Source organism: Penaeus japonicus, unplaced genomic scaffold (assembly GCF_977035675.1).
Source record: "Penaeus japonicus unplaced genomic scaffold, GWHDUDI00000001_assembly GWHDUDI00000034, whole genome shotgun sequence".
Lineage (NCBI taxonomy): Eukaryota > Metazoa > Arthropoda > Malacostraca > Decapoda > Penaeidae > Penaeus > Penaeus japonicus.
Window position 1 is genome coordinate 17,287,846 of NW_028234436.1, and position 17,500 is coordinate 17,305,345.

The 17,500-nt window shown below is 39.8% G+C and overlaps 1 protein-coding gene across 5 annotated transcripts in view; it reads left to right on the top strand.

Annotated features, from left to right (window-relative positions):
* LOC122255135 (uncharacterized) overlaps positions 1–17,500 on the top strand; it is a 35,518-nt gene that overhangs the window by 4,686 nt on the left and 13,332 nt on the right. For 2 of the 5 annotated variants that reach the window (XM_043019044.2, XM_086530870.1), the window contains 8 exons: positions 1,434–1,644; positions 3,555–4,076; positions 7,509–10,441; positions 10,788–12,826; positions 13,121–13,259; positions 13,749–13,868; positions 14,789–15,525; positions 16,419–17,500. The exon at positions 16,419–17,500 is cut by the window's right edge and continues 706 nt beyond it. In XM_043019044.2, the coding sequence (XP_042874978.2) occupies positions 1,464–1,644; positions 3,555–4,076; positions 7,509–10,441; positions 10,788–12,826; positions 13,121–13,259; positions 13,749–13,868; positions 14,789–15,525; positions 16,419–17,500 (7,753 nt within the window). In that variant the 5' untranslated portion in view covers positions 1,434–1,463. Of the gene's footprint in view, positions 1–1,345; positions 1,645–3,554; positions 4,077–7,508; positions 10,442–10,787; positions 12,827–13,120; positions 13,260–13,748; positions 13,869–14,788; positions 15,526–16,418 lie in introns of those variants that run through there. The other 3 variants (XM_086530871.1, XM_043019042.2, XM_043019046.2) reach the window with 3 other exon arrangements.

The window sequence follows — 17,500 nt, forward strand, 5'->3', positions numbered from 1 at the left end:
CTAATTCAGGCGTTTGTCCACGTCAGCGGTGTTTCCGTAAGCCTGATTGCTTTAGCTATATTTATAAACTGTGCAGAAACACGTGTGTGTGTGTGTGTGTGTGTGTGTGTGTGTGTGTGTGTGTGTGTGTGTGTGTGTGTGTGTGTGTGTGTGTGTGTGTGTGTGTGTGTGTGTGTGTGTGTGTGTGTGTGTGTGTGTGTGTGTGTGTGTGTGATTGTGTGATTGATTAATAGCCATATTAACTATTCCTAAATGGTTTGTACAGCAGTTCATGTTGAATTCTGAGTGAGTGAGTGAGAGTTAGTGTCAGTCGTACGCATGCGCTTACATGTCCGTGTGCATGTACTCGTATGCAAACGCACTCGAGTACGCGCACACGCACGCACAAGCGCTCGAGATCACGCGCCCCGCACCCCTTTTCCAAACTGTTTGATCAAGCAGTACATGGACACCAACTGCGCCTATCCTGTGTAGCTTAGGTATTTCGATGTTAATTTTGTTCTTGAAGGATGGAATAATCTAGAATCGCAATTTTGGGATAACAAAGTGTTACACATTTTTGAAAGTCACTATGATTGCGTTCAAAAGAATTGCAAGGTTATCTTACTTTCACTTTTTCTTGTTCAAATTACCTTCTGTGTTCCTGCGTTACTCTTAAAAATAGATAGCAGTATTTTTTTTTGGTTAAAGTTTACATACTGACTTTATTTTTTTTATTACATAATATTAAAATAGCTATTTCAGTGCATAGCAACTTGTAAGAGTATGAATTGTGGAAGAGTTTCACTGCCAGGCTTGAAAGATCAGTGCAATTACAAAAGCGACTGCAAATAGACTGTAATTGGGATTCCAGAAATGCTCGACTCTAGACTGAGAGGAAGGTCATCTTGAGAGAAATTTTTATGATCTTAGTCCCTATACTCTGTGTGTCAACGGGCTTAAAATCCATTAGTTGAAGCAATTAGATTGTTAATAATAATATGTAGCATTTGTATACATCCAAATAAGACATGTAGATTTAATAATTGCGATAAAGATAAAGCTGACTACCCCTAACTTGCGCACAGGCGAATTTTCGCGTTCCGTTGTTCCAAGTTGGTTTGAAATCATGACGTCATGATGATGTAACGTACTCGACATTGTGACGTTTTTCATCATTATCTTTTAAAACTTCAAAGCAAAACGAATTTGAAAAATAAAGAAATACAATTGCCAACTCGCAATAATGCCGTAAATCAATCTGTCAGTCACATTGATGTGTTTGCGTATCCGTTACGCTCGGCGATGACGTCACGAAGTCAAGCCAACTCGAGAGCAAGAATCCGCGAGAATCCGCGAGAATCCGCCTGACTTGCGCAAGTGTTTGTTTTCGGGGCGACTCACAGGCGGAGCAAGGGAATGGCTGACTCAACGTTGTAACGCCGATTTCTTAGGGTGGGGCTGCATTTCTGACCCGCGCACTCATGCTGGACGCCATACGCAACATGGACGAGGACGTTAAAGTGCTAGAAGTGGTGTCGGACGCCGAGGAAATGGCGGTGACCTTGGACAGCGAGCACGAAGAGGGCGAAATTAGCGAGGACGACGACGACGATGACGAAGTGGAACTCCCAGGCCAGCACTTCCCTCACCATTATCCCTCAGGTGGGACTCCATTCTGTCTTTGGGACTCGGTTTTTTTTTACCCCCTTTAGAGATTGTGATAGGGGGGGGGGGGGTCTGGGCTCGTTGGTTCCCTCCACCTACTCTGTGTCTTTGTGAAGGTTTGAGTAAGTTTTGATTCGCGTGTGATTTTGACCATAATAAGATTGCGTAATTATAGGTTCACTTCATGATCCTCATTTCAGGTTTTCCGAAAGAGGAGGAGGAAGGAGAATCTGAACTAATGTACTGGGAAACCTTCATTTTATAGGAGCTTTTGTTTGTGTGAGAACTATCTGCTTGTGCTAAATGGCCCATAGAATCTGATTTTTTTCCTTCATATGGTTTTGTATTTCGGATTTCTTTCATCAAGAACAGTTATGTAATTAATAATTGAATTACAGTTTGTAGTGATGGTATCCTTTGTTCCATGCTAGTCCACTAGAAATTGCACAAATTTGAAATTATGCTTCAGCCGAAGAACTAGAAAAAATAGATAACATAAAGTTTGGTAGTTGTATTCAAATTTTGGGAGTTCCTTATCACCCTAATATATAACAAACATTCATAAGGCTGTTTTCTTCTATGCAATTTAACGTATGCAATGTAATGATCACTGCGTGGAGGTTTGTCAGCATTTGCTGGAGCATAAACAAATATCTAAGAAACAGCCTGTTCTAGATGCTGTACCAGTGTAATTATTATCTCATAACCACCCACTAAGAGGGATTATAGGGGGCAGAGTCCCCTTGAAATCACATGAGTCATTATTTGCATAATATTGTTGTAAGTGATTTTGTTTTCAAATTTTACCCCAATTACCTATTTATATTTCATTCCCTCCCCTGCTATTAAGCCAGTATCGATGGTTTAGTTAGTTCAACAGTGTAAAACTAATATATCTGTTATATCTGCATCAGATCATAAAAGGAAAAGGGAACAGACAAATAGTTTTCCATCAAAAGTCAGATTCTAGTCACTTGTACTGTGAACTGGTATCATGACATACATGACGGCAGGCAGGTGTTATGACATATAAAATGCGGAGCAGGTGTCACAATATACATGATGGTCCTGGTTAGGCTTAAAGAACTTGAATAGCTCACAATTGTTAAGTTTTGTGACTGTCACAGCACTAATTTCAAAGCTGTACCCTACTAAAGTAAGTTGAAAGCTTTGTATTGTGAAGTTTTTAGAGAAAATTCTTATTGGGCAAATATACTGCATGGAGTGTGTAGAAAACATTTAACCCATCCTTCTAATTTCTGGCTAGGTTCCAATGTTTTTGATTGCCAATTAGTTTACTCTGGCCCCAGTCAGCAACAGGTAATGATCATATGTACATGATTAGAGACCAAAATTTCAACATTGCCACTCTAGTACAAGTGTTTTTTTTTTATGCATATATGGGGATAGAATGCACTTTTATTCACTATTTTTAAAATCCTCTGCTTGGAACATCCAACAAAAAATAGATTGAAAATTAAAAAGTGGATCATAGCAGTTATTAGACGTGGTTTCATCAATTCATTTTCAAATTTCAAGAGCCTCTGTTAAAAAGTGTGACCTTTAGAAAAATATAAAAATTGCCAGACTGATAGTGGTCAACCAATGATCAGTAATGCCTGTTTTTCAACTAATTATACTTCTTCTGTATTGCTAAAGCATTATTGACTACTGCTGATGTTTGCACTTTTCTTGGAAACCATTGCTATGGGTAATTGTCAATGAAATAAGATATTGTTTAAGATTAGAGGAAATACGCCAACCTCTGTGAAGTTGACATATGCCCCACTCTCAAAGCTGCGTGTGGTCATCCAGTGAGGTAATCTAGTAGTTTTACAATATTCAAATGTCAGCTTATGATACAATTTTTCTTTTTAGTGCATTAAGTTTTGATAATTTCTTTTCAGATTACCACAAGGAAAGACCGCAAGGAAAAAATTCTTCAGCAACTTCTGCTGTTGTGATATATGATGACCGTGGGCGCACAGCCATTTTCACCAGTCCCAGGAAAAATTTGCGCAACTCAAGTTCATACAAGAGAAGGGCAGATTCAGCAAGAAGATGGGAGCAGGAAGAAATGGAAAAGAGAAGACACAGGGAAGAAGAAGCACGAAAGCACCAGAAAGATAATGGTATGGGTAGGAAGTGGCAAAAGGTAGACAATGAAGGTGGGGCTTCAGGAGCTTCGACCAAGAAGAGTAAATACATGCGACAGGGATTAAGGCGGCTTGGGTCCACGGCGGGATGGGAAAGTGACAAGGTTCCAGGACCCAAGAATAAATGGTCTCTTGATCAACAACACAGACATAATGTGGGACACAGGAGCCACACAAGCAGCTCTGACAGTGACTCCTCTTACTGCAGCTGCTCCTCGTACTCCTCATCCAGCCACAGTGGTAGTGACTCCCCTGTGCAGAGGCGAGGGAGAGGTCAGTGCTAAAGAGAGGCTAGGGCATAAAAATTTTAAGAATAGATGAGCAGCAGGTAATGAATGGGTGAGATAGAAGGAAGATTATTGAGGATTATAGATCAGAGAAAATAGGGTATGATGTTATATGATTAGACAGGTTGATGTTAATAGAGTTGGTATCATTATGGATATTGACCCTCCCTTTTTGAGCCACATCTTCAAATGTTCAGCCTGCGCTGGGCATCATAAGATAATTTGTGTTTTTTTTTTTTATTATGTTCTAGACTTATGGTATGTTATGTGAGTCTATATATGATGTATTGGCAAGATGCTACTATTTATCATTTAGTATAATGCCGTAGTTACACAACTGTAGGGATGATTAGCTTGTGAATTTAACAAAAGGAAAAATGCAGCATATAAAAGAAGGCTAATGAAGAACAATAGTTGGGTACATAGTCTGAAAGTTGACTAAACATGATATCTGGCCAGAGTTTCACCTTCCGTTAAAAGATACTGTTAACTCTTCTGTGAAGGGATTTTTCAAGGGGTTGGATCACTTTCATACCATACTTTTCCCTTTGTTGAAATCACAAGATGTTTATTCCTTCAGTTATGAAAACCTATTACACCAAATGCCAATGAATATCACTTTGCTAATATATTATATCATGCTGTATATGTATATGTATAGGTAGACTCCTATTTCATAACTTAAGTCCTGACTAAAGATATCCAGCCCAGGCTGAACATCTTAACTCTTAACGACGGGCGACAAGATATCACGTAAAGTGGTGGCAGTGTCAGCCACCGGGGACGAGATATTTCCTCGTGGCAATCCTCCTGGCCGGTGCGCCGGGTTTATAGTGCTTGGCCGCAGCCAGTGCAGGTGGAAATCCTGAAGCGTTAGGCTTACACATTATAAATATTCTGGTGTTTTTACCGTTTGGAGCCAAAAGAGGCCGTCTTTAATGGGTTAAGATTTAGCTTGTCTTAGAAGGGTAAGCAACAAATAGGTGAGAAGATTAATAGAAATTTCCTAGGCAGTAGGATGAATAAGCATGTGAGAGAGTATCACCTGTAAGCAGAAGATACTGATGGTAAACATATGGAAGTATTGGTTGACTAAGGAGGTCATAACGAAAAGGAGGAGGAACAGGAAAATATTTTTTAGATTATTCTAATATAGTTGTTACACGTATACTTTCACATCTTTACAGTTGTTAATATGTTTAATGTTGAAGGGTTATGAAAATGGGTTTATTTGGTGAATGGTATTTTATTTGTTAGGTTTGATGTATGACTTTGTATTGGAAAATGGCACTTTTTTTAGGGAGTTTTTTTTTCAGCACTGCACTAAGAGGATTATATCACAAATTTTGCTTTCACATACACATGAAGAAGATAGATTTTGTTATCAGTTTACTTTCAAAATAGTAATCTTATTACTATAGTTAAATTTGGACAAAGAGCATGCAGACAGCCTTATAAAAGTACGAGAATTAGCAGTCGAAACATACACTTCACTTAGATGAATGTTAATTCACATTAGCATTTTGAGGAAAGTTTAAAGTGTGACAGGCTTTGTGTTTTTCATTTTAGTCCTTCTTTAACTTTTAAATTGCACCATTTTACATATTTCTTAAGTTTATCTGTGTCTCTTATATTTTTGTGATAAGCAATTTCTTATGCTTCTTTTGTCTCATTAAGAAATGTACTGTGTTATGTGTTTAGTAAGTTAAACATTATTGTTAACCCATTGCGGAGGGGGATAGATTCACTTGCCCAATCTCCAGGATAGGTTTTATTTTAGAGCGAGGCAGCTTGAAGTAACATAATTTGAATTTTCCCACTCTCTTTCAGTCATTCATTGTAAAACTAGAACTGTTTTTGTGTTTTATTGAGTTAGAGACTTATATGTGCCATATGACAGGCTCTATCAGTGCTGTAGTAGACTAAAATTGTAGTATATGATCCATATTAGCTCATTATTTTCTTTATACTTAGTATGATAGAAGTATTGCGGTTTTATGAGAGGACAAAAGGCAACTTTATTTTTTTCATATTTTTGTGCGGTCATGAACTAATACAAAACATATAACCAACTACAATAAAGATAATACAAAGAGGTGGGGAAGAGGAATGAAACCTGTGCTTGTGACTGTGAGTGCCACAGTGAAAGGCATCCATATTGGCACAGGAGCACCTTTTAGACACTGGTTTTGGATTGAGTCACTTTCCTCTTCACATTCTGCCTGCACAACCTTCATTGGTGGTACTTTAGAGCAAGAGGTCGTCAACTTAGTGTGTGCCATTGCTCTATAAAGATAGTGCTTGCTAGAGACCGTGGATGGGTGCCATTCAAGGCTCTCTTGATATTACAGTAATTACAGTAATTATGACTGCAGTTGCCATCCTTACTCACTCCTTTTTCATAACTCAATAAAATAGCACAGTAATCCAAAATCCCCGAACGCCATGTACATCATGAAACCTGTTGTCAGGCCAAAGCTCCTACGTCATGTATATCATGACACCCGTCCGCAATGGGTTAATGTTGTCCTTTGTCTTTTTGTTTTTCCTCCTCCTCCTCCTCCTCCTCCTCCTCCTCCTCCTCCTCCTCCTCCTCCTCCTCCTCCTCCTCCTCTCCTCCTCCTCCTCTCTTCCTCTCCTCCTCTTCCCCCCCCCCCACTCCTCCTCCTCCTCCTCCTCCTCCTCCTCCTCCTCCTCCTCTTCCTCCTCCTCCTCCTCCTCCTCCTCCTCCTCCTCCTCCTCCTCCTCCTCCTCCTCCTCCTCCTCATTTCTTCTTCCTTCTCCTTCTCCTCCTTCTCCTTCTTTGCATCCTCCTCCTCCTCCTCCTCCTTTGTTGTGCACATCTATATCTCTAAAGCATCATGACACTTATGCTTTGCGAGTTGATTAGGTTAGGCATTATACAGTTAATAGGGCTACACCAACTACAATTATTTGCCACACTTAGTACCACTTGTGGCAGTTGCAGGAAATTAAGTTAACAACTTGTACTTTTTCCAGTCAGATAATCAAGGATGTTTGCATACATAGTACCATAGCTGTTAATTGTAAGGTGGTGGTTTGCTTGTGAGTATTATCCTGTTAGAAACTGACATTGCTATGTGGCTGACAATTTAGTATTTCTCATGTCACTTTGACTTTGGTGTTTTATTAACTCATGATAGATTATTTTTTGGCTTTAATTTGCTTTTAAATGACTCTCTGACTTAGACTGTATATTTGTGTATAGCTTAGTACGTTGACCAGGTTAGAGCTTTATGATTTTCTCTTGCGTGTGCTCAAGTCTCTCATTGATAGCTTCTGTAACATGACTTTTGTATATCACAAATGCTTTGATATCAGGGATGCTTTGATACATGGAGCTTCAGAAAGTAAAGAAAAATAATTTTTTGTTTTTCTTTTGTCTCCTCTTTTTCAGGAAAAGAGAATAAAAGATCTGGAACAGCAAGCAGAGCACGTTCAAGATCACCGGCTGAACAGGGCTTCAGTTCCTCGAAGAAAAAATTAGCTCATAAAAAGTCTTCAGAAAAGTGGCCATCCAAGATATCGCCTCCCTGGGTACCACCAGTCACCCAGGATAAAGAGAGCACAAGAACATCTTCCCCTGATGAAGCTGCTGGTAAAATCTCGAAGTCGTGGGGCAATGGCAGGAAGTCGCCTCGCCCCTACATCCGCCATACTTTGTCTACCTCATCTAGCAGAAAGACAGCAGTAAAAGCAAGCCACCATAAAGCCCACAAAAGTAAACTCAAGGAGAGTGTTATTAAAATCAGTGACGATAATTCTGAAGAGAAAAGTGACAAGTCGCCAAAGGGAAAATGCGATACTTCAGAAGGTCCCCTAATATCAAGTCAGAAGCAACTTCCTAGGGGTAGTTTTGGAGAAATGCTCCTAAAAAAGACACTGAAAGGGAAGCTAAAAGTTTGCCCGCCAGCTAGTAAAACAGTTGGGAAAGAAGAAACTTCAGGAGAGGCTGGAACTAGTAAGAAAGAAGAATTAGCAGAGATAAGTGAAGTGTTACAACAGGACTGTGACACATTAGATCAAGAAGACGAGGATGAACTTCAGTTAAGGTTGATTGCCCTCCAGTCCTCCCTGAAGGTACTAAGTGATGTAAGGAGAGAAGGTTGCCAGTCTATGAACATTGGAAGTATGATTGTTGATTTCCCTTTGTCTTTGCCACAGGACAACGCAGAGCAGCCAGTTGAAAAGGAAGAGATTGAGAAAGAAGCAGCCTCTGGTTTTGTTCCTGATCAAAAAAATGTTGAGAATATTAGCTGTTTTCAAAGTCAGTTATCAGAGCATCATCTACAGTTAGAGTCTGCAGCAGAAGGCTCAGCAAACATAGCAGGCAATCAGAATCTTGATACAAGGTTAGAAGAAGGTACTCCTAAGGATGATGAGGAAGACCTCATTTTGGATGACTTAAGTCAGAGCTCAACAAAATCACAGCCAGGTTCAAGCATCACTGGACTAGAACTTGAATTGGATGCTATATCTACAAATAAAAGTTATCTAGACGATGGTGAAGACAGTACAAGACAGCTTGCTACAAATATTGAAGAACAACTGCAAAGGGAAATCAAAGATCTTGCAGATTCTAATCAGGATCCTGTTGATATGGATATATGTGACAGTTCTCCTGGTGAGGAAGATGAAACTTTCTTTGACAAAGACATCTTGAAAGATATAGGAGAAGACATCTCTTTAGATAAGGTGTCTTCACCTGATCCATCATCTGCTCCTAACATGGGCTCACAAGCAAAGAATTACCCAGTAGCTGTCCTAGATCCAGGAGGACAGGAAAACTTTCATCACAGTAATAGCAACAACACTAAAAGCAGTAGTAATAACAACAGTAATAGTAATTTCCAAATCCCAGTTGAATGGGCCTATATGATGCCACCTCCTCCCCCACCTGACCAGCCACCGAATGATATTAGTAACATTAACAATTGGTGCTATGATCAGAACATGTATCTTCAGACCATGCAGTCTTCATATGATTCAAATGAACAGTATCAACAGTATAGTACATATGGAACTCCCACACCAGATTGGAGACTACAGCCTCAGCAACCTGCCCAGTGGAATGAATCGAGGCCTGAGAATTATGAAAACATACCTGAACAACCTGAAAACATCCAAGAGAATGCTGAAATGCCAGCATCTCCTGAAGTTTCAGCCAGTAAAACACACACACCAGAAAAAGAAGAATCTAATCCAGACAACAGCCCACAGGAAGATTTAAAAGACCTTCCAGCAGAACATTACCAAGCCTTCATGTCTGCTGTACTGAATCAGCAGAAGACACAGCAGAAGAGTAGCAGCAGCACACAAAGAAACCTGATCGAAGTTCAGTTGATCAGATACAGCAATTCTTCCAATAGCCAAGCTGAACCAGCAAAGACTGCTTTTCCAAGTTCAGGTACTAGTGGTGGAGCTGTGCTTCAAGTGAACAAGAGATCCAGGGCTAGAAGGAGAAAACGAGAAAGGCAAAAAGAAAAAATAAAGCAGCTTAAACAGTTGAAAGCACAAGAAAAGCTAGCAAAGGGGAAGGAATCCATTATTCAAATTGATCTCCAACCTGGACCTGATTCAGTGCCAAGTGTTTCCGAAGATGAAGATGAAGATCTCCTGAGGGCTCAACTTTTAATTGACCTCTCTCGAAAGAAAACACAAAAACAGATTGAGCCTGTGGTAGACCTTCCAAAATCATCATCTCTTACTGATTATCAAGCAGTGGCAATAGATAACCTGTCTGCTACACACCAGGATAGATTTGACTCTCATACTTCAGGCTACATGGGCCATGAAAGCACACCACCGCTGAGCTACCCCTCATCACTGGAGTCTTCTCCGAGGCCTAGGCCAGTCAGCAAGATGTCTCTCGTGAAGGTGCACCAAATTCAGGCGAGGATTAGAGAGAATAGCCCAACCCACAAAATGAAGGTGAACATGAGACCTGGGCTATCTGACATAGGAGGCTTTGGCTTGGATCCAAAGAGCAGTAGATATGACTTTCCCATTCCAAAAGATAGTCACAGCCAGAAAGACATGCCCAAATTTAAGTTTCCTAACATCAAGCCTGTTATTATCAACTTAGAATCCGACTCAGATGATGAGAATGAAGACGGCGAGGAGAGCTGCCAGGATGAGCCGCAGCCTTCAGGCAGTGGTGAAGGGGAAGGAGTCCTAAGCTCAAGCATAGATCTTTTACTTAAAAGTATGAGGAATGCCAATAAGCCTGAGATAAAGCAAGGCAAAGCAAGCACATCAGTGAAAAAAGGATCGGCCCTTCCAAAGAAAACCCCAGTACAAAAGGCTCCTCAGTCATACTCCACTCCAAATGTAAGTATCTACCCATTTAATGTCAAAGTCTAATGATAATCAAGTTTAAACTCATACTTATGTCCTTTTCTTGAAGGCAAGTCAGAGGAATTCGAAAGGTTAGACAATTGCCAGATTTTTGTGAAGTTTGCATAATGAGGAGTAAAGTAGCAATATTGAATTGAAGTATGATTTAACAAGTCATGCATAATTCTAATAGGATATGTTAGTAACATTGATAGTATGTATTAGTAATATGATAGTCTTGCCCTTGTTTCAGTTCTTTTTATTGTAAATTTTCATAATTTACTCTTCAACCATTGAAAGACACAAAGGAATTACTTACATGCTTCATAAAAACTTACAGGTGGTGCGTCATCTTAGTCGAACACAGCAGGTAGAATATCGTAGGCTAAAGGAACAGCTGAGAGAAAAGGAAATGTTGCAGAGGAAAAGACAGGAACTACTACTTCGGCAGAAAGTCCTCAGCAAGAAGATGGCATCTGCAGCAAGAATTTCTCCGGAGAGTCCTCAGTCAGGGGACAATGGAGGAGAAACGAGTGATGGAGGGCTTCCACGAGACCAACTTTCAGTAACCCTTCCACATGTAAAAAATAACACTGCCCCCAAGAGAGAAGAGGACTCTTGTGACATAGTTAATAATGGGAATAATAATCAGACCCGGAGGGGAACTGCATCTCAGCCATCTTCTGTTTTGCGAGACACAAGAGAAGTGATTGTCAAAGAAACAGGGGGTTTACAGATACAGCTTGCTAATGTTAGTAGCCCAGTAAATGCGGATAAAAGTTCCCAAGCTGGGTCTGAGACTGTGAAAAGTTTGGAGGCAAGTAAAGACTCTTCAGGTGAATGTTCCCCAGTAGAGGATGAAGATGAGGAGATGCTGAGGCTTATGGTACTGAAAACACTCCAGAAAAAAGGAGTTGAAAAAGCAAGATCAGATAGGGAGGAAAATAAGCGAAGTGTAAACATTGACAGGAAAAGTGAAAAGGATGAAGAGCCATTTATGTCGTCATCATCAGAAACGCTAAGGGTTGTCATACGTCAAAACTTAGATGATGCAGTGACCGATGAGAAGGAAACAAAGGAAGAGCTATTAGAAGTCGTTGCTTGCAGTGTTGTTATGGAGAACGAGACAGATTTGCCAGAAAAAAGCAAAGAAATACATCAGGAAGAAACAGATGTAGATGTTGGGGAATGGATGGTTTTGGATGAGGTGTTGGGGGAAAGTGGTGAAGGTATTGGAGAAAATGCCAACAGTGAAGAGTTGGCAGTGATTAAGGAAGAGGAGGGTAACAAAGGAAAGAAATTGCTTATTGGTGAAGGAGATAATGGAGATGCTTCAGATTGTAGGGAGACAGAAAATCCTACAAGTGGTAGTGTTTCTAGAACAAGTGGAACAGTGTGTTTAGTCCAAGATGTAAAAGATACTAGTGTATGTAGCAATGTCAGTCATGTAACAGAGTCTGAAGGTACTGAAGTAGAAAATCAGACAACTGTTGTTTATGCTCAGGGTGAAGCTGATGAAGAAATAAAGAAGGAAACTGAATGTGTAAGCAAAGAGACAAGTAATAAAGAAATTGAACAATGTGACAACAGTGTGGATATGGACAATGGAAAAATTGAAGCGATAGAAGATGATGGTGTAGATAGAGAAGCATCTGTTAGTAGTAAACAAGTTGTAGGATACAAAGAGGAAGATACTCAGAATGTGCCAATTAAAGTGTCAAAGAAATCTGTAGTTGAACCTGTAGATAAAGTATTACCTTTTACTACCCAAGAAGATTTCAACAGTGAAAAGACTGAAAAGCTAACTGAAGTTGAGGCTTCCAATCAATCACAAGATGAGGAGAGCAATAATTTATCAGCTTGCAAACAGGAACAGGCAAGTCCCTCTGGAAAATTGCTCATTGATGATGATAGTGACATTGAACACCCTAATCAACAGAAGTCTCCTGTCAGGGAAGAGAACTTGGAAGACAACGCAGGATTAGAAGTGAAAGATCCAAATGGTAGGATGAGTGAGGACACCGTACAAAAGCAAGTAGAGACACATGGGGAGACGGAGGGAAGGAAAAGTGAACAATTATCTGAAAAAGCAGAAAAAACAGAGCAGTTAGAAGACATTTCATTGGTATCTGAAAGTACAAAAATGGGGAAAACTACTTCTTTGTGCAACACACCTGTAAATAAATCTGTGAGACAAATAAGTGCCATTAGAATACAAGATACTTTCCCAGCTGCTCAACAAACACAAAAAAGTAATGCAGTCGGAAACGCATCCAAGTCGAGTAGTTTAAGTAACACAACTAATTTGACAAGGAAGCCAGTGAGGACTAAAAGGTTACTGCTGTTGAAGAGAGTGGAACATGAGTACACACAGAAAAGGTAATTTTATAATGTAGTTTTGAGATATGTCACAAAACTCCTTAAGTTCAATAACAATCATGTTGGAGAAGGAAAATAAATAATTTTTGTTGTGCCCTGATTGAAACTTACAAAGTAGAAGGAAAAGTATATAAGCCTACATTTGATATTGATCACATACATATATTAGCAAGAGTCGCCTTTTTTCTCTTGAATGTGTGTCTATCTCAGTTTTGATAATTTGAAATGAAATTTAAGATAAAGTTATGGGAAAGTTGATATTAATTTATTAATCTTTTTTAACTTGTGTGACAGAATTGCCATGAACGAAGTGATATCACAGCTGGCTTCCCTAGTCCATGAGGCAACAGAAGAAGAGCGACAACGTCAGTCTTTAAAGTCGACCATCACCAAACTACGGGAAAAGCTAGGCCAAATGGAGACACAGCTCGAGGCAAGGCTCGCAAAACGATCTTTACATTTTGAATGGAACAGAAATTTACTTGAAGGATAAGCCATATGTTTTTTGAAATGGTATCTTAAGATAGAATAATTCTTGTTATCAACCCAATAGTACTGAAAGACTTAATTCCTGTAGCCATTTTATACATGTTAGCAACACAGAGTACTACAAAACCTTAATTGTCTGGTAAGTAAGACTAACATTTTTTTCTTGTAAAGCCATTTAAATCTTTGACTTGGCAGGCATTGAGAATTTCTTGGAGAGGATGAAATTTACTAAATTAATTAAATATTATTGCAAAAAGGAAGAATAAGAGCAGTTGAAGCTAATTTATCTAAGCTCTTTAGAAGATTGCTTTTGCCATTTGATCTCATTGCATGGATAAGATGGTGAAATAACCCATGCATGCATTTAGTTTAGTTTTCTCGAAGTAGTATTTTATTTGTACTACATCTCTAAAGTTGTCTTATTGTCTTCCAGGACAAAGCCAGCAAACTGAAGGCGAAGATGGCAAGGATTCGAAATCTTCAAACCCAAATCACCAAAGATCGCGAAGAGATCAGCCAGCTGGAGCACAAGGGAGAGATATTAGGGAAAAAGGTAAGGAAATCACTCATCTGTTTCCTGTTACTATAGTCAGTGATTTTGGTGCTTGCAGTTCTTATTTTTGTGTAGGAGATTATTTTTTTATGTCTCTTCACCAGCCGCTTAAGCAAACACTTTTTAAACCTTTTCTTTTGTGACGGTGGTTTGCCCCTTTTAAAAAGTAAAGCCTTGATATATTAGGACTTTTCATTATCTCTTTGGGACTATAGGAACAGGCAGAAGATGGGAAAATTTTGCTCCAGGCTATTGACATTGCATTTCATTGTTAATTATTCTAATTGTACCATGATTTCCTTTGTCTCTAGTGCCTCTAAGTAATTTGGAATATAAAGAATATATAAAATACTTGAGACTTATATAAAGAAATAGAGAATCTTAAGTAATGCAGGTTTGAGGATGTGCCTACATTTTTAGTGATGTATTTAGTGATCAAAAGACATGCCACTTCTTTGTATCTAGGCTTACTTTAGGTACAAGTTTTATTTTGTAATTTTGCATTATGTTTAATCTTTACTGACATGTGTACTCAGTACAACCCAGTATACACACATATAGTATGTTTCTGTTTTGTGAGTATCAGTTTTTCTTGTTCTTTTGTCTAATAGACATTCCTCAGAATAATTTTTATAAGAGAAATATTTACACTTTCTCTTTTAGGAGCTTAGTAATTTAAGTTTTGATATATCACTATTTTTATTTATTTATTTTTAATTATCTTCCATTAAAAAGTCTTGATTTTCATGTGCTGTTGTGTCCCCATACTGGAACCTCTTTTCTTTGTGTCCCTTAGTTATTCATATGATAGGCTTGGATTTACTTTGACTTTTCTTTTGTAAAATGTCACAGAGAGATGAAGGCTCCACAGCATAGAATGTTAGTATTTGTATGTTATTTATTTTTGTTTCCCCTTACAGGAGCTTGGAAGTGATTACAAATTGCCAAAAGTTTTGGGTTCTCCCCATTCTAAGTCAAAGGATCACATGAGAAAAAAACAGCTTGCTCACAACATAGATGCTCTTCGTCAGCAGATTGGCCAGGTGTACAATAGGCAGATGTACAGTAAGAACCAAGCTAGAATAGAAGCCAAAACAAAAACCATTGAGAAGCACATTTCCCCATCAATTAACCTGGATAAGAAGGAGGATGGTACTGACGTAAGGAGAAAAATATTGCATTCAGGCCAGGCTTCTGTGGGCCAAAACTTGAGTACTGGATCGGCTCTTCACGTTACACCTGGTCTCAGTTTAACTCAAAATGTTGCAAATGCCAGTGTGGCATGGAGCACAAAATTGTCAGATAGTTCATCAGATATGCAAAGTGCTGGGAGTATTAAAGGGGCTCCTTCTATGATTAAAAATAAAGTAGCGGTAAAGAGAAAAATGCTACTAGACAGTGGAAGTATGTCCACAAAAGCAGCCAAGATGGAAAATGCACGTGCATCCAAAGGGACAGAAATGACAGCAATAATTGATGACAAATCTCATGAAACATCGGAAAACTTACTCACTAAAGAATCAGAACATGAACGAGGGACAGTGCATCCAGCCAAACAACAGAGTGCTGTGAGTAATAAAGAGAGTGTTTCCTGCGAGGAAATACGAAGCCAGAAATATGTGTCCACCTCAAGTGAGCAGACGAGGTCATCTGATGTGTAAGTTCTAACTTTTTTTGTTGTTAAGTGTACATGAAATATAGTGCTGAATTTGATCTAACTTATGCATAGACCAGTAGAACATGTGCTCATAAACACATCCACACCCATACTCTCATCCATAAACCTGCAGTTTTTCACTCTAACTCTCTCACACATACATTCATTCACTCATTCACTCAATTGTTCCCTCACTCCCTCATACATATGCACACACACATGCACAAGCAAATGCACATGTGCACGCACATGCACACACACACACGCTTAAGCACACGCACACACACGCTTAAGCACACGCACACGCACACGCACACGCACGCTTAAGCACACGCACACACTCAAAAACAAATGCACATCCACAAGTAAAAGCACACACACATGCATACATTCCCCCCCTCTATTCACACACACATTCTCTTCCCCTCTCCCTCTCTCCCCCCTCTTCCCCTCTCCCTCTCTCCCCCCTCTCCCCCCTCTCCCCCCTCTTCCCCTCTTCCTATCTCCCCCTCTTCCTCTCTCCCCCTCTTCCTCTCTCCCTCTCTTCCCCCTTCCCCCCTTCCCTCTTGCCTCTTCCCTTCCTTCCCTTCCCTACCCTACCCTACCCTCCCCTTCCCCTTCCCCTTCCCCTTCCCCTTCCCCTTCCCCTCCCCCTCCCCCTCCCCTCCCCCTCCCTCCTCCCTCCCCTCCCCTCTCCCTCTTCTCTCTCTCTCCTCTCCCCTCCTTCCCTCCTCCCATCCTCTTTTCTTCTTTCCTTCCTTTGGAACCATTTGATATTCTATTCATGTATTTGAATTCATAGCTATCAGTAAGAAAAATATTTGAACACTTTGGTAAAACACAAACAGATTTAAGTGTGATTTGACATTAATATTTTCATTTCCACACAACAGTACAGGGAAGATAGATGAAATGAATATGCTGTGTCCCTACGATTTGTTGGGCCGCTGCAACGATGATTCCTGCTCGTACCAGCACCTGAGACATCCCAGACGTATGACCAGTAAGACTACCGAGGTGCAAGAGGATCCGACAGGTTTGTTAAGCCATACATCAGTTGTGGACAGACCATCAGGGGCATCAGATAAGCATACTGTAAGAACGGATTCCTTGATTGAGACCAAGCTCGAAGGTCCTTTGGCAAGTAATGATAGTGATGAAAATGATGACATAAAAGCAGATACAAAACAAACTGCTCCTCAGGTAGATTGCAAAATGGATTGCCTTCAAAATGAAGATGAAAGCCATACACCTAGCAGTAATGAAGGTGAAAATAACCTTGTTCTGTGCCAAGCAGATAAGGGTGAGATTACAGCCATAATACTAGATCAGAATTGCAAGGGCAGTGAAGAGAATTCAGGGGCAGTCATGTCAACATGTGACAAGTCAGATAGCTTAAAACAGCTAGTGGACAATAATGTAGAAAATTGTGAGAAGATAATGGTAACAAGATGTATTGATTCTGAGTTAAGTGAAAAATCTGAAACTATAGTTTCTTCAGAAGAAGCAGTCGTAGTGTCTGAGATTTTAGAGGTTAGCAAAGATAACCATAAAACTTTGCAGTCAGCATTGCCATTCCATTTAAAAGAGGACAAGGCTGATGTTTTTATGAATTCTTCTGATATAAGTCCAGCAGAGGCTTTTGTAGAAATAAAAAATGTATATGTAAATACTAAGGATCTTCAAAAGGATATTGAATCTGCTGAGATGTTCAAGGAAAACATAAAGGAGTCTGGTGAGAAAGAAGAACCAAAAGAGTCTGTCACTGAGGCACCTATGCCAATACATGAAAAGGCAAGCTCAGGAGAGCGAGACAATGAGTCCAGAGCAGATATTAAAGAGGCCTCAACCACTGCCTTGAAGCAAAAAAAGAAAATACCCCCCAAGAGGTGTACTCCAAGGAAGCGAACAAGGAACTCAGACTTGACCTTAGATCTAGATACGTCCCAAAACACAGAGCCAACGGCAAGAAGAA